Source organism: Typha angustifolia, chromosome 13 (assembly GCF_048772165.1).
Source record: "Typha angustifolia cultivar Huaian chromosome 13, ASM4877216v1, whole genome shotgun sequence".
NCBI classification, from domain to species: Eukaryota; Viridiplantae; Streptophyta; class Magnoliopsida; order Poales; family Typhaceae; genus Typha; species Typha angustifolia.
The window spans coordinates 5,304,257-5,324,798 of record NC_133251.1 but is presented as its reverse complement, the minus strand read 5'-3'; the positions used below and the strand labels follow the sequence as shown (position 1 = coordinate 5,324,798).

The 20,542-nt window shown below is 37.2% G+C and overlaps 2 protein-coding genes across 2 annotated transcripts in view; one reads left to right on the top strand and one right to left on the bottom strand.

Annotated features, from left to right (window-relative positions):
- LOC140772941 (probable serine/threonine protein kinase IREH1) overlaps positions 1–9,440 on the top strand; it is a 30,311-nt gene extending 20,871 nt beyond the window's left edge. Inside the window, exons 17-18 of the mRNA XM_073115204.1 lie at positions 8,786–8,947; positions 9,025–9,440. Of these exons, the coding sequence (XP_072971305.1) occupies positions 8,786–8,869 (84 nt within the window). The 3' untranslated portion in view covers positions 8,870–8,947; positions 9,025–9,440. The remainder of the gene's footprint in view (positions 1–8,785; positions 8,948–9,024) is intronic.
- Positions 9,441–12,480: 3,040 nt separating this feature from the next.
- LOC140774667 (leucoanthocyanidin reductase-like) lies at positions 12,481–19,303 on the bottom strand. The gene is made up of 5 exons (XM_073117747.1): positions 19,001–19,303; positions 18,770–18,910; positions 18,458–18,695; positions 14,160–14,363; positions 12,481–13,030 (listed from the first exon to the last, which is right to left on the bottom strand). Exons 1-5 carry the CDS (start codon positions 19,217–19,219, stop codon positions 12,780–12,782), a joined length of 1,053 nt encoding a protein of 350 aa, XP_072973848.1. The 5' UTR covers positions 19,220–19,303; the 3' UTR covers positions 12,481–12,779.
- Positions 19,304–20,542: the final 1,239 nt, after the last annotated feature.

Below are 20,542 nucleotides of genomic sequence, written 5' to 3'. Positions count from 1 at the left end.
TGTAATTATTAGTAGCAGACTAACTATTAGTTCACTAATTCACTAGACTGATTTCTTGGCTCGGTTCGATTTTGGTAATACCTATCAGGACTATGATGGGAGATAAATCTTAAGGTTCTTGATTATGATACGGATTGGATATGACCAACTCATGTCAAATTGAGTTATTTTTTATTTTGATCAAAATAAAAAATTCTGGCCGGTGTGTTTGAACGCTATAAAGGGTTGTTTAAATGCTTGCACAACGTTATCACATATAGAGCACTATTTTTACAAGATCTATGACTTGGCGCGCTTCCGTATTGACATCAACCACAAGATTCATGGCAGCATAAAGAATAGAAGAATGGGAGACATCCATATGCGCAAGAGAGAGCAACTCTACACTTCCACCTATGGACACCCAAAAGTAAGAAGACCGTGCACACACAGCGCTACCTCCAACCTCCATCATTGATCCAAACATAGAGATGCTATCAAGGTCCATTGGGAAGGTATCCATTATTCTCATCCAAATTATCAGAATCTTGTGTCAAACAATCGCGCAACAAAATACCGGTTTGTTATGGGAGATCCGAGAAAGGCCGATACGAGGACATGAGATACCCAGATCTTCCACACCTAAACCCCCCCATAATGATCCCACTGGTCGGTCAAGGACAAGAAAGAGAAACCATGCTCGAGCGAGGCTAGGTAGGCCTCGCTGGCGATCGCGGTTTAGAGATGAAGATGATGATGATCCCTGGATTAAGAGGGATGAGGATGATCGAGAAGTCGATAAAAGATGTCAGAGAAATCATATATGTCTAGAGCACCTTCCTCCGATTAGGGTTGGAGCAAGATTCGAACCAACCGCGAGATCGGCATCCGTGGGTGCATCATCTGATTGGAGTTTCCAAAATTCCGTGGTGGATATTCAGTTGATTGACTCTACTGTGCCGAACAATTTTTTATTTTCCAAGGCACGGAGGACCAAAAGGTTCTCACAACCTTCCACCTCGAGAATGTGGCTTTACGGTGGTTTTGGTTGACTACCACTCATAGGCCGATCAAAACTTGGGCGGAATTTCATTGTTTATTCTACCAAGAGGAATTTGAGCTAGTGAAGAGGTCCAGAAGGCGATAGCGAGAGCTTATCAAGAGGAATTTGAGCTAGTGTCTAGTAGCTAGTGTCCAGTAGGTGCATTTCACCATGGTCGGATATTCCGCTCAAATTCACATTTATTGCCGGCTTGTGGAGGACATTCAAGTCGACATACGAGCACTATGACCTATGGATATGGGGCAAACCATAGAGGATGTTATGCTCATGGAGGACAAACATCAAGCACTGAGATAGCACTTAAGACAACCATAGAGCAGTAAGCCACAATCGAAGTCGACGCGAGCACTCGGCAGCTCGGGTTACTTGTCGCAGGCTTCTTCATGTGCAGTGGGACAAGGGACCACCATATCGCACTTCCATTGATGTGAAGACTGCCTCTAGGCCATCTATGCATACTCTAACACCAGCCTAGGTGTAGGAGCGAAGGGCTAAAGGGTTATGCTTAAGGTGCAATGAGAAGTTCACTCCGAGGCACTGTTGTGCACGGCAAACCAGTTTGGTGATGTTTATCGATGGTGAGGCTGAGAAGGATGTATATGAGGGCTAGGTCACTCTTGATGAAGAGCATGAGGATGAGCAACAGCTAGTGGTCGATGAGACTAATCTAGAGGAGATACAAGTGGGCATCTCATTGCATGCCTACTCTGGAGTCGCTACATCGCCAAAGACTTTTCGGGTGGATGGCATCATTATGAAGCATACTGCGCGTATCCTCATTGACACACGGAGTATGCACAACTTCCTAGATGAGTGGCTGGTTTAAAAGATTGAGCTTCTTTTTGAATCGATAGTAGGCTTTGATGTCACTATTGGCGATGGGACAACGCTTAGAGCTAACAAAATTTGTAGTGCTATTTAGGTGAGTCTAGGGACGCATTTATCATGGACTTGTATCCCATTACACTTCGTGGAGCAGACATCGTTTCGGGGACAGTGGCTATAGAGCTTGGAACTAGACAAATTCAACTTTGGAGAAATGTGCCTTACCTTTAGGTACAATTGTAGGAGGGTTCGACTTGATAGCATTCGGCTACACTAGGGAGCTACCTTGCAATTGCTACTTGACTTGCTGAGCACTGTAGATCGAACTTATTTGATGTAGCTAGATCCCACTAAGCCTACTGAGACACATGAGCCAGGTATACCTGATAATTTAGCTCATGTATTGCAAGAGTTTTTGGTCTCATTTGAGGAGTCGAAAGGGCTGCCATCGGCAGATGAGGCGGACCATCGCATAAATCATGCCGGTCGTTCGACCAGTGAATATGAGGCCTTATCACTACCCTCACATTCAGGAGATCTCTAGACTAGTGACAGATATGCTGGACTAGGGGATTATACAACCTAGTTGGACGGCATATTTCCACCCTTACTGTTGGTGAGGAAGAAAGACGAAAGTTGGCAATTCTATTTAGACTACCGGATGCTGAACTCAATCATTGTCAAGGATCGATACCCCATTCCTGTAATTGAGAAGTTATTAGTTGAGTTGACGGCTCTTCTTTAGCAAAACTTGATTTGAGGGCCGGATGCCACCAAATTCGACTGCACTCGAATGATGTTCACAAAACGGCATTTTGGACAAATGATGACCACTATAAATTTTGGGTTATGCCGTTTGGTCTAACAAATGCACCGGCAACATTTCAGGGCTTGATGAACGATATCTTTCGTCCCTTGTTTCATCAGTATGTGTATGTATTTTTTGATGATATTCTTATCTATAGCAAATCTTGGGATGATCATTTGCATCACTTGAAAGATGCTGAATTTACGGAAGAAACATGAGCTCAAGGTTAAGAAATCAAAGTGTTTATATGGAGAGCAGCAGGTAGAGTATTTGGGACATATGATTTCTACAGATAGCGTGGTTGTCGACCCCGAGAAGATTTGTGACATGGTGGAGTGGCTGAAACCAAAGAATGCCCGTGAATTGCAGGGTTTTTTCAATTTGATGGGGTACTATCGTCGTTTTGTTGCTAGATAATGGAAGATAGCTACTCTACTGAGGAAGGATGGATTCTTATGGGGAGAAAAGGCAACGACGGCATTTAAGGAGCTCAAATCAGCCATGACCATAGCCCTTGTTCTTGCCTTGTCGGAATTCTCTAAACAATTTATCATTGAGTGATGTATCGGGGGTTGGAGTAGGAGTGGTGCTAATTTAAGCAAGAAGGAAGACCAGTGGCATATTTAAGCAAAGTCTTGTCGGAGAGATCAAGATAATTGTCCACCTATGAGTGGGAGATGTTGGCGATACTTTACGCGATCACCAAGTGGCATCCTTATCTCATTGGATGAAGCTTTGATCCGTATGGACCAGCAGAGCCTTCTGTATTTCTTAGGGCAACGAATACACACTCACACGCAACAGAGATAGGCATCCAAGTTGATAAGATATGACTATGAGATGGTGTACAAGAAAGGGATCGAAAATTAGGCTATTGATGCTCTATCACATAATTCGGCGTCGACCGAGCTTGTAGCGTTCTACGCTCCTACATTTCCCTTTTTAGAGGACTTAAGGCATACAAGTATAGTTAACCAAGGTTATTTCGGGTTGTTAAGAGATCATGACTGACCCGACACGACATCCATAGTTTGAGGCGTGCGATGGGTAGATTTTAGACTGTGGGTGCATTGCGTTTCTACGGACTTAGATGTGCATTGTTGGTTGTTGGAGCACTTCCATGAAACTCTAACAATGGGCCATGAAGGGGTGTTGATGACCTACAAGCAGCTTTCCCAAAGCTATAACTAGATAAGAATGAAGGCAGATGTTAAAGAGTGTCAAATATGTCAACAAGTGAGGGCTACTCGAGGTTCGGGGTATTCAGTTGTTTTCATGGTTGTCAACAGAATGAGCAAGTATGCTCATTTTTTAGCTTTAGCACATCCATTTTCAACAAGGGTAGTTGTTGAATTGTTTGTGAAGGATGTAGCAAAGCTTCACAGGATGCTAAAGACGATCGTCTCCTATAGGGACCGCATCTTCATCTATGACTTCTAGGCGAAGTTCTTCAAATTGCAAGGGACACAGTTGAGACTTAGTTTGGCCTATCATCTACAAATAAATGGCCAAATCAAGGTAATCAATCGAGACATTGAGCAATATTTAAGATACTTCATGGCGGATCAATCGAGAGAGTGGTTGCGGTATTTGCCTTGGGCAAAATGGTCCTATAATACCGCCTACCACCAAAGTATTCAGATAATTCAATTTGAAGCAATATATGGACAAACTGCCCTTGTGCTACATACATATGATCAGTTGGCAGCTGCGAAGAGAATTAAGGCGGACTTGGAGCTTATGGACCGCAATGAGACATTGAGACGACTCCGTAAGAACATCGCTACAACTCAAAGTCGAATGAATCAAGTCTCTGACCAGGGACATTGCGAGCGCGAGTTTGCAATGGGTGATTTGGTATTCGTACGGGTGTGGCCATATCGTTAGGTGATCTTACATCCCATGCAAAACTAGAAGTTGTCATATCAGTACTTTGGTCCATACAAGGTGTTGGAGCGTATTGAACCCGTAGCTTATTGCTTGGAGTTAATTGAAGGGACACGTGTACATCCGATTCTCGACGTCTCAATTCTGAAGGCAAGGATTGGACCAGATTTAACCATTGGGACTATCTTGGTGGAGCTAGCTGAAGATCATGAGATGGATGAGCCGGTGCGAGTCCTAACCAAGTGGTGATGTTGATATGATGGGCAAATGAAGACGGAGGATCTAGTAGAGTGGCTAGGACGACCCATAGATTAGGCTACGTGGGAGTTGAAGGACGACTTGATGGACCGTTTTTCTCACTTTGCACCTTGAGGACAAGATGAGAGAAGCATGGTGAATTGATGCTGTTCTTGATTATTAAACGGATTGGATATAACCAACCCGCCTTAAATTGGATTATTTTTTATTTTATTTATTATAAAAATAAGAAAGTTTGGCTGCTGTATTTGAACGCCAGGAAGGATCATTCGAATGACCAGAGAGCGTTCGCACATACAGAGTACTATTTTTGACTATTCAAACACGGTCGTGGGGTGTTCTAACGCCTACAAAGCGTTCGCACATACAGAGTATTGTTTTTGGTCGTTTGAACATGATTAAGGGGCGTTCGAATAATCGTTGGTTAAGTTGTTCTGTGTTAGGATTTATTTATGGTTTTTGGATGATTGGCTAGCCTTCAAATATGTGGAATAGCAGTCACTTTTAGATTTTAATTATTGGATCATTTGTTTTGCATCTAGGCTTAAGCTGACCTTCTCCCTTCTCCTTCCTCTCTTTTGGTATCCACCCCGATCTTCTTTCCATGGCTGAGGTTAACCCTTAGTCTCATCTCCCTCATCACTTTAACGACCAGCCATACTTGAAAGCTTTCTTTTCTCCCCTTATCTTGCCCAAGATACTATTCCACCCACCACAACCATTATTCTCTTTCATAACCCTAACCCTAACCCTAACCACATCACCAACTTCTATTATCCACGCCTATCATGTCATCTCCTGACCTTTGGTCAGTATATTCACCATAACTTTTAATCTACCAATCCGATCAACGAGATTCTAGTTGTGTTGTTTTCATGACTTCTAGAGGAATAACATATCCGAATCTCAAGTCATTCCAACGGTTAGATCGATCCTTATTGCCTTCGAAAATTCTGTGTTTAACTCTATCCAGCACTGCGACTCGGATCGCAATCATCTTCCTCGAGGGCGATTGCAACAATAAATTCTCAACAATCTTTAAAATGCACAGTAATATTTTAAATTTTATTTTGGAGATATCTAAGTGCACCTCTCTTGCCCTTATAAACTCCTCCTTTCACTACCCATGTTGGTGACCTCAAAGGCCTCTCCACTCTCGTGTTTCCACAAAGTTCTATCTTATCCATGCCCCATTGTAGTTTCAGTTTCCTGTTGTTTTTGCAATACAATCACTTCCCAGTACTTCAATTTCCTCTAACTAGTTTTACATGATCTAATTTATTCAATGGAAAATGTTTAGGGTCCTTTGTTTCTTTTAAATGCTATTGTATAAGATGTGCCATGTGACAGTGGTATGCCTAACTAAATGGCTTCATTAATAACCACCAACTTAGATGTACTATAGTTTGCCCTACTAATAACCACCATTTTCTTAAGTACATATTATGTTTTTACACTTATCACATAGGACATCCTTCAAATCAGTAGAATTTAAAAGAGTCACCACTCTTATTTGAATTTAGCAAGCCTAAGCTCATGGATGGTACTGTCTAGAGAAAGTTCCAAACCATGAAATTGTAGAATGCTTTCCCATTCTCTCTACACATTAAACAATCAAATTTCTCCTACATAATAGTCCACTCATGTACTGAAGCTATGGTTTCACCAAAATATATCTCATTTTCTTTACTGTCTTGGAAATCTTAGAATTTTTTTTCCTATTGATCTCATGTCTTAAATTCTTAATTGTCTCTCATAATTCTCTGAGCAGTCGAGATCTCCAAGTTTCTAGATTCACTTGCAATTTCTCGCTTAGTTAACCGACGTGCACTGAACCATTGACAACTTCTACTCAAACATGACATATCTTAATCATTTCAAGGTAGGCATGCTATTGTCCGATAATCCTTGACTATAATTCCCCAGTTCCTGTTGGATTATAGTAAAGTGATAACCAATGTGTCAACTTGATATTGTAGTAAAATTCATGATGATTTAAGAGATTGAATGGTAACCTATTCTGATGTCCTCTTTGGTGATGTATTCACTATTGCTGTGTGACTATTTCTATGTGCATCGTTAAATCAAACTATTATTTTAATGCAACCTCAGTCTTTCAATGATCAACATATTTTTAAGTATGTCCATTAGAACTTTTATATGGGATGTAGTGAGCAACTGATACATAATAGCTTAGTCTTTATTCAGAATCTTCTCACCAAGCATTTCATTGTTGCAATGAGGTAAAGTATATTTTATATAGGTGCTTTGCCTGCAGCTGATACTTGTAGGATTCATTGCCTACTAGAGTTCCATGGTATAGGCTTATAAATTCTTTTCTAATTACTTATTTGCTTGTAGGGAGCCTTCCGGTTGTTATCTTTACTTTCTCTTAATAGTTTCCTTAAAGTTACTTTGGTTCCTTGCTTTTGTATTAAAAGAACACTTTTGAAGGAAAAATCTAGGAAATATGGATACACTGAGACACTCGCCATATCCATATCGGATGTGATACTTGTCGGATACTTCGGATACATATTGGGAACTTCCATAAAGTATTTAACCTTTTCAAATTAAATGTTGTCATTTTGTGGATACTTCCTAGATACTTTTTGGATACTTCTGAAATTTCTATCATTATGAGTCAAATTGAAGGGAGCTATTACCTTTCATTTCTCATCAAATCTAGAAGGTTTTGTTTTTGAAAAGATTGAATTCTCTTGTTTAGTATATGATCTATATTAGGATAGCATGTTACAGTTAGTCAATATCTTCTGATTTGTAGATTAAATTCACTTGTTTATCTTACATCTTAGCTAGTAATATATGATGTAATATAGTAGGCCTTTGTTACGAATAGTAGTTCTTCTAATGGATAAATTGGAGGCTTTCTTATATAAACTATCATACACAACAATAATATGTAATTCCTCAATTAAGAAAATGCAAGTGTACAAACTCACTAATATATACGTGTAGACATACATGTTTGCATATATGAGCTATGTATGTTTAGCGTATCATTTCATTATTTTTTAAGATTTGTCATATCTATGTATTCGTTTTGTATCGGTATCCCATATTCGTTCCATGCTTCATGGAAGAACATTATAAAAACATGAGGTTTATGACGGTAACAATATAATTGGGCATGTGGTTCTGGCGTTTGGCAGAATTTATCTTAAACAACATAGTTTAAAAGTACTTCTGACATACTCAATCTCCTAATCTTTGGTAGCATGTTGGATGTTATAGGAATTAGGAAACATTCATCTGTATGCCTAAAAGATAATATGCTTATGAGAATGGATAGTTTTCTTAGGCATGTGGTTCTGCAGAATCCATCTTAAGCAATGTAAATTAATTTTTCTTGCATACTTCCTCCAGCTCTAGATCTTTGATGACGTGTGGATACTAAAATGATGCTTCTAATATGTCTAGTTAATTTTTGGAATTCAATTTGTTTCTCTTTTTTGTTCAATTCTCATTGCTATAATTGAGGTGCAGATCATTTGTCAAATTCTTGACATCACACTGCATCTCTATGTAACATTTGTTTAATTTCGGTCATGTTTCCTAGTTCAGATGAAATTGGAGCTAACAATTATTACTATACAGAAGGTTTTCTCTTAAGTATTGATTATTGATATAAGCAGATGTAACCTTAATCAGCATCAACATTTTGTATCTGAGAATGAGGATATATACATTTCTATAGTGGTAGAAAGGATAGAAAAATAACTTCTAACAGTTATCATTTTCATATGATTAGAAGGAATGCATTGTTTGAAATTGTGAGATGTACCTTGACATTTAGTTATTTTACCTAAAAGTTTGAATTAATGTATTACCTAAAAGTTTGAATCAATGTATTAGATTCATTTGTATAGATTATCACAATGTATGACTACAAATGACTGGATTTTCTCAGTGTTGCTCAGACTTTCGTTTTTTTTGGTGGTTAGAATCTGTCGCAGCTTGCATCAATCAACTATGATCTGCTCGGTAAGGGTTTGAAGGAAGATCTACCACCAAAACCTGAAACTTGAGCATTTTTCGTTGGGTGAATTTTCACATCTGAGCAGGAAGCTTATAACAATTGCTGGTTTCATGTACAGGATGTAAATGTAAGCTGACAACATTTGTTACTTTGGATTAGCATTCTTCCACACTGTAGTAACTGTAGATTGACTCTCGTTTTCAGAGGTAGGAGCTCAAAACTGCATCCAGGATGTGTCTTTGCTCATTTCGGCTACTGCGCCAGCACGTGGAGATGCCTACAGCTTTTGTGGAGACATTTACCTTTTCTTCTCTATTGCATATGATCTGTTATCCCCTAGGTTGGAAGATGCAATTTTTTAGTGACTGATCAGGTTCTTTTTCATCATCAAGCCCTTGCAGGCAGTTGAAATCATGGTCTCTATATCTTATAACACTCCTATAGAGAGATAGAGAGAGTGAGATAGAGTGATAGGGGAAGACGTATACATACATATATATATATATACATATACTTTGACAGATTAGCTCTTGGAATTAGATGGAGAAAATGCTTATTAAGGAAATAGATGAGGTTCAGTTTAATTCATCAGTTCCAGTTTAAAATTTGCTTCTTGTAAATTCTCTGTGAGCTCTACTATTTTCAGTGAGGAATGAACAATTCCAGTGCTCAGTCCAAGTATCTACTAGTAGCTAATCTTCTTAGCTCATGTGACCTCATTGAATATTGTTAAAAAAAGGAAAACGTATCAGAAATAATAAGATGTGCGCATACATTGGTAGTTCTATTATGCCCTGCTATGTGCTTGAGGTTAATTTAAACCATAGTTCTTGCAAGTAATGTCCAATTCTTCATTTAGAAGAGCATGCGGACTATCTATTTGCAGGAAAAAGATCCTTAGATTCTAGTAATAACAAGGTTGAGTTCTTAAGACTGAATGTATATTTTTATATTAAATATAATTTTCTTTTTATAGTGAAATGTGTACAATTTATACAAAAATGTGCACAAGTGCACAGAAGTAAGTAGGGTTGTCAAAATAAACAGGCAGCTGAAGCTCAACAGTTTGGCTTGAGCTGAGCCGAGCTCAAGCCTCATTTTAAGGCTTGATTTGAATTTCGAGTTGAGCCTGAGCTCGAGCCAACTTGATAGGCTCGGCTTAAGTATAATATGTATTAATACTATATATATTATATATTAACTATTAGATCTTTAAAATTAATCATTGGATCTTTATCTAATGGCTACCATTAAATCTGTAAAATTAATCATTAGATGTTTATCCAATGGCTACTATTAGATTTTTGATTATACTAATCCTAATCCTAAATCTAAGTAAAAATATTTCAACAAACCCTTCCAATCTCCTCCTTTTCTTGTCCTCTTCCTCCTCTTCCATTTATGGCTACTCCATCCTCTTGCGGCAGCGGCCTCCTCCATCGACGTCGACTTCAACCTCAACGCTGGCCTCCTCATCTTCCTTCGCCACCTTCTCCTTCACCTCATTCAACTTCCTCATTCTCCATCATAGTCTCCTCTCCATCGACCTTGCCTCCTCATCCTCCTTTGACCTCAACAAGCTACTGCCTTCTCTCATTCGGTCTCCTCATTCTCCTCCGGCCTCCTCATTCTCCTCCGGCCTCGACAAGTCATCGCCTTCTCCTCTCCATCGGCCTCCTCCTCATTTGGCCTTCTCATCCTCCTTCGGCCTCAACGAGTTGCCGTCTTCTCCTCTTATTTGGCTTCCTCATCCTCCTCTGGCATCGACAAGCTGCTTGTCAACTTTTCCTCTCATTCGGCCTCCTCTAGCCTCAGCAAGCTGCTGTTCCCCCCCCCCACCACCCCCCCCCCCCCCCCCCTCTAATCAAGCTTGTGCTCAGCTTGGGCTCAACCCAAACTTGATATGGCTCGGCTCGAGTTGAGCTCAGCCAAGCCTAAATATCTTTAGAGGACTTGAAATTAATTTTGAGCCTAACCTAAATCAGAGCCGACTTGTTAAGGCTTGGTTCATTTACACCCTTATGCAGAAGGGCCTACTTTTGCTTCTTTTTATTATTTTTATTTGTGCAAATGCCACAAGTATGCCTGGTTACACATTCTATTTGCTAGTGGGTGTTAATGCAATACACCATACCTTCGGGAAGGAAAGATGCACACCTAGCTGTGAGTTCTATTATGAATAAATGTCCCAACTAATCGTATTCCAATCTTTTCAGAGAAACGTTCTCAGGTTACATGGATTGGATATCTCAGTAAATATTTTTAGATGGGTGTTTTTAATGCATCAAAATTCACTATGAAAAGAGCCCCATCTCCTATGATGTGTATTAATTCTCAAGGCACTTAATCTTTCTTCTTTTTCCCCCTCTTGTAAGAGTATTAGTTTCTTAGTCTTTGTGTTAGAGAATTAGATGGCCATGGGAAGAGGCAATGCATCTCTGGCATGGCCTCTTGGCTTGGCATTGCTGTGCCTTTGTGTCCTTCACCACCTTCATGTTGCTGAGTCTTCAGCTTTCAAGCTTCAATGTACAGAATTGACCTAATGGCAAGAGCTTCAAGGCAGGAGATTTGCTTGGTGTAAGATCTTATTTTTACTTCCTTCTTATATTGCAATATTTGATGATTTAACTTTGTACTCTCATGGGTGAAAATGGATCGAATACGGATTAGATATAGGCAAACCCGTATGTGTATCTGTACCCGCATATTGATACTCATGGATATGGATATCAATTAGATGTATGGTACAATCTAAAATATTTATGTACCCGTATACGTTTTTCTAACAAAAGAATAATAGGGATTTGGATAGACAAATCTATAGTTTCGACCCATTTCCAACCCTAATTCTTATGTGATTGAGGTTGTTGAGAGAGTGGGTACTACAAGTGCAGCCCTAACCCTAACTCAAAGGACTTTACATCTGGGAATGATAAGATCACTCTGGCTAAAGGAAACAATTTCTTCATCTGTGGCATCCCTGGTCACTGTGACGCAGGGATGAAGATTGCAGTGAAGGCAGTATAAGGGCATGCATGGCTATTTACACCTAAGACTCGAATAAGTCTAATCTTGTGCCAATAAGATGGATAAATGATTTATTATTATTATTATTATTATTATTATTATTATTATTATTATTATTATTATAGTATTATTTTTATTATTTTATATTTTGTAGTTTCTTTTAGAAAGTATATGTTGCAGAGTATGTCAAGTTAACACGCAAGTTTCTTTGTTTGATATTTCTTTCTTTTAATATTCTTTTTCCTTGTATAATATCTACATATTTGAGACAAATACTCAGCTGAAGGCAAACAGTTTGTGAAAGTGAAGCAGATTGTAAAATTTAATCAATACTGCAAGTATGATATGAACACTTGTAATGAGATCTCAATGGTAATTTATTCAGAATATATTTTAGAGTCCGTATACTATGAATCTTATAGGTAAATTATTCTCTCATAGTTTTCTTTCTATGATAGAAATTTTCATATATATATATATATATATATATATATATATATATCTTCTTCTTTTTTATGTTTAGTGAGATCAGATCAGAATGTTTCATCGATATAACATTTAAATAAAAAAAAAAAAGAATGACTACGTATTATGGTCAAATAAAGAGAGAAACTGGACAATTAGGCGTCATCCTGCTAGTCAAAGAAATTTATTTCTAATCCTCCTTTAAAGGAGTGAGCATAATAATACATAACAGCAACATCAACTTGTAGACAGGTACCAACTGAGAGGTTCTCATACATAGATATATAGATATATAGATAAATATAGAGAGAGAGAGAGAGATAACTTTAGTACTGCAGAAGACAAATAATACGTCCTTCTAATCATGTTGATAGCAGAGCAGTAGAAGAACTACCAAACAAAATTAATTCTCTATAGAAATAGCGACAGAGAAGAGAAGGTTCATCCAATAAAGTCCAGTCCTAGTTTCAAGCACAAGTAGGTGGGACAGTCAAGCTCTCCACCTTAGGGTTTGGAGCAGTCTCTTCAATGTCTCGCTTGAGGATCAGATCAGCCACGTAGTCATCGAAGCACTCATCCACGGTTCTGAATGATGCATCAGGGTAGAGGGTGCTGATCTCAATGTCCTTGTGGTCCTCGATCGGAAAGTTGGTTTGGCATCCATTGATGAATATGTCATGGGTTAGAGCAGCAACAATGCTTGCTGGGATGCAGTTCTCTGCGTATAGACAGACAGAGAGCAATGAGTGTAAATGACCTATTTGATAGGTAGGGGTGTAAATGAGCAGAGAGAATCTGAGAGAGCCAACTAGTGCTCAGGTTCGTCTCAAAATTAATTTTTAAGTTTGAAAACTCATTTACTTTTGAGCTGAGCTGGAGTTGTAAACGAGTCGGATTCAAAGATATTTCAAACCAAGCTTATTCAAGCCTAATTTGAGCTCGGGCCTTAAATGAGCCTATTTGAAGCCTTAAAATTACGGAAAGATAATGAACCATTAGATCTGATTTAGTGGTTATAGATTATACATAATATATATTAATATTATATATTAATAATTTTGAGTCCTATTGACCTGAGCTCAGCAAGCCGGCTTGTGGTTAGGCTCGGATTGAAGTTCATTTCAAGCTTAAATCAAGCTTGGCTCATTTACTTTTGAGCCAAGCTCGAACTGCTAGTTTATTTTGACAGCCCTATTGATAGAGGATGTGAAACTATAGAATTGTCCAAATCAAAAGAATCATACTAACTGACCAAATCAAAAGAATCATACAAATTGATATACATCCTTGGTCTATTGTCTAATAGCTTGTGCTTTTGATTAATTAGTTATCTAACATGATATCAATTTTTTTTAGGGAGTCTTAACCTCTTTCCTATAATCTATTGTGGTGCTAGACGAGTCTCAAACTCAAGACCTCTATGATTTTGACTTAAAAGTTGAAGTTCTATAAAACCAAAGAATCATGCTAGTTGGTATCTTAGACACAATTGGATAACTCTCAATTAAATTTCATTTTATGTTGAGAAATATGTAAATCATTGGTATATTACCTAATAACTTAAGCTTCTAGTCAATTTATTGTCTAACATAATATCAAAGTTGATTTCTTTTTTTTGGAGATTAGGTGTTTAAACTTTGTCCAACCCATTTAAATCCTTGCTTTTTATCTATTGTGGTGGGATATGCAAAAAATTTGCATCTTATAATAATATCAATGTAATAAAAGCATGATATACATTGTTAATCTATTATCTAACAGTTTAGTTAATCAATAATATATATAATGTGCTTAATTAATTGATATGGATGGCATGAGAAGTAGTGAAAGAAATCTAAATTCCCAACCTCCAGCCATGGCAAGCAAGTCTTCCTCAGTGAGTGTGACTCGAGGTAAGGTTCGTCCGATCTTGCTCTCCCACAGGGAAGCCATCTCATTCATGTTGAGAAGATTGCAATCCGGGCGGAAATGAACAGTCTTGTTCACGGTGCGAGAATCATATGCTGCTTTGATTGTGAACATTCCAATGTCACTTCCTGCTACAAAGAAGGCTGGAGAACATGCACAAGGAAATAGATTATATATACAGAACTCAATATAGAAAAGTAGAAGAAGAAAAAAATTTGATAGTTGGAGTTACACATAACAATAATTTTTTACCTGACATGATTGACCCCAAAAATTTAAACAGGTTTGATTTTAGCATAACTGGATTTGATGGTTGATCTGGCTGACTGATTATTAAATGAGTTATGTTTGAAGAGTGGGTGCAAAAAAAAATGAGAAAAAATATAATAACTCAAGTTTATCAAAGTGCAACATAGCAAAAGGGGATTATCAAATCGATCACTGGATGAGCTCAGTGAAGTGTGAGTAGTGGAAGAAAAATGTGTTAAAAATATAGAGTAAGAAATGAAAATTTAAAAAGAAGACAGTTGGAGACATCAATCACTAATGTCTTAAGTTAGATTCATTTTAAATTTGACCTGAATATTGAAAAAAAAAATTAATTTCAACTAAGTTTCAAGCGATTCAGCCTAGACAAATCGGCTGATATAGTCAAAACTGGTCGATCCCAGATAGAAACTAGTCAGTAAACTGGTTTTGGGTCAGTATTGAAGTTAATTATAGTCGATTTTGGAAAATATGCTACATACTATTGACTCTTTAAGAAAGGAATTGAAAATGATTGCCTGAAGGAAGACAGAAACAACTACACATTTTTGTAAGCTACTCTTATTTCAGGTATATTTCGGAGACTAAATATTTTGAGATGGCCAAATTCCATTAAACATTATTAGGAAGATAATATAATAATAATACTAAAGGATTTGAGTAGTGGGTGTGATATTTTATTATCTCTTATTTGGTGGAGGATATAGAAAGAAAGGAATAATATAATATTTTAGAAGAAAGAACTCCTAAAATAGGGACTTCTTAATCATATGAATTTGCATTGGCCTTATCGGGAAGAATTTTAACCAACCTAAGAATTTTATTTCTTTCTCCTATTTTATTTTCTTATGTAATCTACTATTCTTTTTTTTTTTCTTTATACCTCTATTCTCAAGAAAAAAAAGATGATACACTATCTTAGGAATGTAAACTAGCCTAGGATGATTGAACCTAGGTCTGATCAAGCTTAATGGCTCGAAATTAATTTCAAGCCCTAAAAATATGTTTATGCTTGGCTTGATAGAATTCAAACTAAGAGTCTAATTCGAGCTCAGAGCTTTAAAACCTCAATTCAAGCCAAATTTAATACTTAATTAAGCCGTTGGCTCAAGCTTAATTTAAGCTTGAATCGAGTAAAACTTGATTTGAATTGGAACACCAATTAAGTCAACCCTAAGAGAGTAAGAGATCACATGGACCATTAAATCAAAAAATGGTCCCAAACTATACATTATATATCTAAATATAATATAAAAATCAATTCTAATCTTATCGAGCCAAGGTTGGGCAAGTCGGCTTGTGCTCCAGTTGGGCTCAAAAGTTTATTGTTCGGGTTGGGTTTACTTAATTTCAAGTCTGCCCCGAGCCGAGCTCGTGCAGCTCAATTAGTTTTACTATCCTAACTATGATTAGCAAAAAGGATACATAATGTTGTTGAAATTTTAATATCTGGATTAGTTATTTAAAATTTTTGGATCTCGTATTTCATTATCCACCCTTTTTATATTTATTTGGATCCGGACAGGATACTAGTTGACAGCCCAACCATTACTACGCAATCCCTTTCACTCTCTATTATTCCATGGATTAGTTAGCCCATCTCTATCACTCTCAACCGATCTAATTTTATATTGCGAATGACCAGAGCATGATCAATGATTAGGTTTTTAATAGAATCTTTTAATGGCAAGAAGCCAACCTTTTTAATGTCATTAATTTCATGTACCTCGAGATGAATCACCATTCATATAATAATGTCATGTTTACATATGTGATGAACTTGTATATAATTGCTATTATTTCGACTGCATTGAGATAACCTTGTACTTTTTGTTCAGAATCATAATAATCTACAGTCAGTCAGAAGTTAGAACAACCTAGTAGATTCAACTAAGCAAGAGCGAGTTTTTGACCAAATTAGCCCTCTCAGATATATTTTTTTTACACATCTTGCATATTTTAAAATTTAAATATAAGACTATATGAGCTAAAAAATTATACTGGGACATTGATTTCTAAGTGACTGACTTATATAAAATTTTAAAAAAATATTAAAACTAATTGCTAATGTGTGAGGTAAAATATTCCATATAAGTCGTTTTTCTATTAGCAACTTTTAAAAATAAATCGCTGATCCAGTTGACGATTTATTTAAAAAAAATTCTTGTCATACTAAGGTTGTGTTCACTTGTGAAATAAGGATAGAATAAACATAACTATTCTAATTTTTAATACTAAAATAAAAGAGTTAATACTAGTATAAATTATTCTATTATTTAGTTCAATAATAATATAAAGAATAATAATTATATATGATGTGACATAAAGTTGATATTAAAATATTAAAGAATAATAAAATTGTATTAAGAATTGATGATGTTTTAAACCAAATAAAGAAAAATATCTTTAAATATATGTTGAAGTAGTAGTATAAATAGTAATTTTCTAATATAATATTATATTTTACTAAAATTACGGACTTAAAATACTCTATATACCCACTATGAAGAAATAACTATGCACTATGGGGTAATGCAAAATTATAAGTCTACACTGTTAGAAAATAACTTCGCACTTTTTATAAAAAATAATTATACACTAGATAAAGTGGCATTGCAGGTTAATACAGTGTTATAAGCCCGCACTGCGGTATAATATGAGGTTATAAGCCCGCACTGTAATATAATGCGAGATTATAAGCTCGTATTCTATATAAAATAATCATACACTAAAAAAAAATAGGCACTACGGATTAATACAAGATTATAAGCTCGTATTACAGTGTAATACAATGTTATAAGCACACACTGCAATATAATGTAAGATTATAAACTCGGCACCGCAGTATAATGCGAGATTATAAGCTCGTACTACGATGTAAAGCGAAATTATAAGCCTACACTCTGTGTAAAATAACTATACACTATAAGAAATAAATAAGCACTACGAGTTAATACAGGGTTATAAGCCTGCATTATAGTGTAATACGAGGTTATAAGCCCGCATTGCACTATAATGCGAGGTTACAAGCCCGCACTTTGGAAAAAGTGTCCATACTTAATATTTTTTATTTTTATATTTGTAAAATTTACTAATTCGAAAAATAAAATCTCAACCGTAAATAGGATGACTAATATTTAAAAAAAGAAATAGACGAGAGAAAAAATATAAACTTTAGCTAGATGACCAATATTTAATAGAAAAAATAATGGAGAGAGAATCTCAACTGTAGTTGAGATGATGTATAACTAAATATTATCTAATCTAGGGGCAAAAATTATTATTAAATTATTTCTTAAAAGTTGTATGGAATAAGATGTAAAAGAAAAATGAATTACTATAATAAAAGAAGGTATAATGTTATTAAGTTACTGCACCGAAATAAGGAGGTTTATTCTAAGAATAGGCTCAGTAATTTTTTTACCCATTTTTAAATTTCGTAAGTCAAGTCAGTAGTTTTCATATTTAAAGATCACTCGCTGAGATAGTAATTGAACTCATCTAATATTATATTTAAATTTTAAGATAAATTAAGCACCTGATAAAAAAAATTGTATCTGAACTCGATTAGTTAGTCTCATTTTTTAATTAATTTTTTTAATAATAAACTTAGTTAAATATTAAAAAATAAAAATATATTAAATTATTGAAGCAGTCTAAGAATCCGCGAACAGTTCGACATGGATCCTAGACTCAAATCAAACAAACCTACATAGTAAAAAACTCAAGCAAGAGCACCCAACTCGAATTTATTAATGTTGGTGCACTTGGTACTTAACGATTCGATATCTCATTAAATGCACATCTAATGTGCCCTTGAAATAGAAAGAAAACATACGCACATCTAGTCATTTATTATTGTCCGTATATGACTAATGCTCACTTTTGGTTTTACTTTTATGCACCCAAATACTAATTATAAAGATCTTTTAAATTGTAAACTTAATTATGAAATTGCGTAAAATTTTACCTCTAACGTTGCCATCCCCGTAGATCTGAAACCGGTCGAGCGGCGGCGAGATCTCCGATGGGTGGGTGTTGTCGAAGTACGGCCAGCCGGCGATCGAGTTGCAACAAATATAGGTGTGGGGGATCCCCGCCTCCTCGATGGCTCGCCGGACTTTCCTCTTCTCATAGTAGAAACTAAGGCCGGGTTCCACCGGGTTCGCCTTATCAATATCATGCCCAAATTCGGATGGCAAGAACCTCTACGAATTGCAAAGAGAAAACCGGTGAATAATTTAAGGGAAAAAAAATACGTTGTTTAATCTTGCTAATATACCTTAACAGTGCCGACGGATTTGATGGCATCGATTAGACTGAGTTGGTCCAGAATGTTGGATCCGCCCATCACTGAGATGACAACCTCTATGCTGTGTTCCCGTAGCTTTCTCTCAATCACATCTTTACCTTTCACGGAACCCTAGAAACTCCAAAAGAATCCGAAACATTTCAAATATTCAACCGATCAATCGCGCAAAACAAAAAGGAAGGGAAAAAGAAAACCAACGACCTCAATAACTATAGCGCCCTTTTCGCGTAGGGCTTCGATGGCGGCGGCACGCACCGGGCAAGTCCCGCCGGCTCGGACGAGGATATACGTGGTCCGTCCGCTGTCGAGGCACGCCTCAGCCACGAACCGGCCGATGTAGCCGGTCGCGCCGATGACGAGGGCCGACCCGGAGCCGGAGCCGAGGGGGGAGGCGGCTGCAGAGGTGGGCATGGTCGGCATCGCCTGGAATTGGAAACTGGTTTGGTAGGGGAGTGTGGTGTGGAGCTCCAAGTAATTAGGGGAGTTAAAAAGAGATATATATATACACACACATATATATGAGAGAGCGGCCAGGGGTTGGATGCTAAAATGGAGATGCAAGAGGAGTACTACAGAGTGTCAGCTAACCACAATGACCTTACAGTCAAGACAATGATTCCTTGGGCTTTGGAGATTTGATAGAATCTGGCCCACTTTTGCTCAAAGCCAGAGGCCAGGCTTGAACAAACTTGGAAGAGTAGTTGCACACCAGTGACCCCCAAATAAAATTAAGTTAGGTGAGTACTGAAGTACAGTGCATGTAATCATATGTTAGTATCAACGGTTGCTTAGATCTGGAGTTGTATACAACCACAATTAGGCAAAATTAAGTCACACAAATTTCTCCTCAATTATTGAGAATGATGCAGGGGCAAAATTTTCGCGTACTATTTCAAAGTTGGCGGCATATTAATCGACCATCTGCTGGTCCAACTAAATTGGGAGTCCATCTGAGCTTTATAATAATCCGACAGAATAAAGTATAGTAGGCAAATGATGTCCAGATTATGTCATTCATTAAGTTGTGGGTTTTGGTATACTTTCGGATTCAAATACTTATGGTGTGAATGGGTTTTGGATTTCTCGTTCTTTTAAGTATGAGTCGTAAACTGGAGGGGAAATGCTCCCTTAACTTCGGAGCTACGTACCACGGAGATAAAAGAAATTTGCTCAAACTATGTTGTGCAAATTTCTACTGCACAAACAGGTTATTTGTATTCTTTCAACAACAACAACAACAAAAAAAAAAAAAAAAAAACCAAGTTGCTTGTATATTTTGTAAATGGAAATGAGCGTTTCTTCCCTCCCATAGAATTTAAAAGGTTTTTTCCTTGCCACCATCAAGCCTCTCCTCTCCCGTCTTGTAGCCCAAGGTGGCTAGGGAAGGGAAGAGGTTTCTTTTTTCTCTCTTTGTTTTAAATTTTTTTCTCCTCCTTTTCTTTTCTTTCTCTTCTCACCGCTGGCTAGCAAGCTTCCCCATTGGATTCATCCGCTCCCCCTTATCGCTAGTCTCGCCTTTTGTCTCCTTCATATCTATTTCATTCTCTCTTTGCTAAGTTCTTCTTCATTGTTGCCTTCCGGTCCGCCTTGCCGTCCTCTTCCTCTATCGCTACCTTGTTCTCTCTTTGCGCCGAGTTCTTCCTTGTTGCTACAGTTCCCTACTATCGTCTAGCTTGCTTTTCTCCTCTATTGTTGCTTCATTCTCTCTCGATGCCTACCCTTGGTTTGTCATCGCTTATTTAT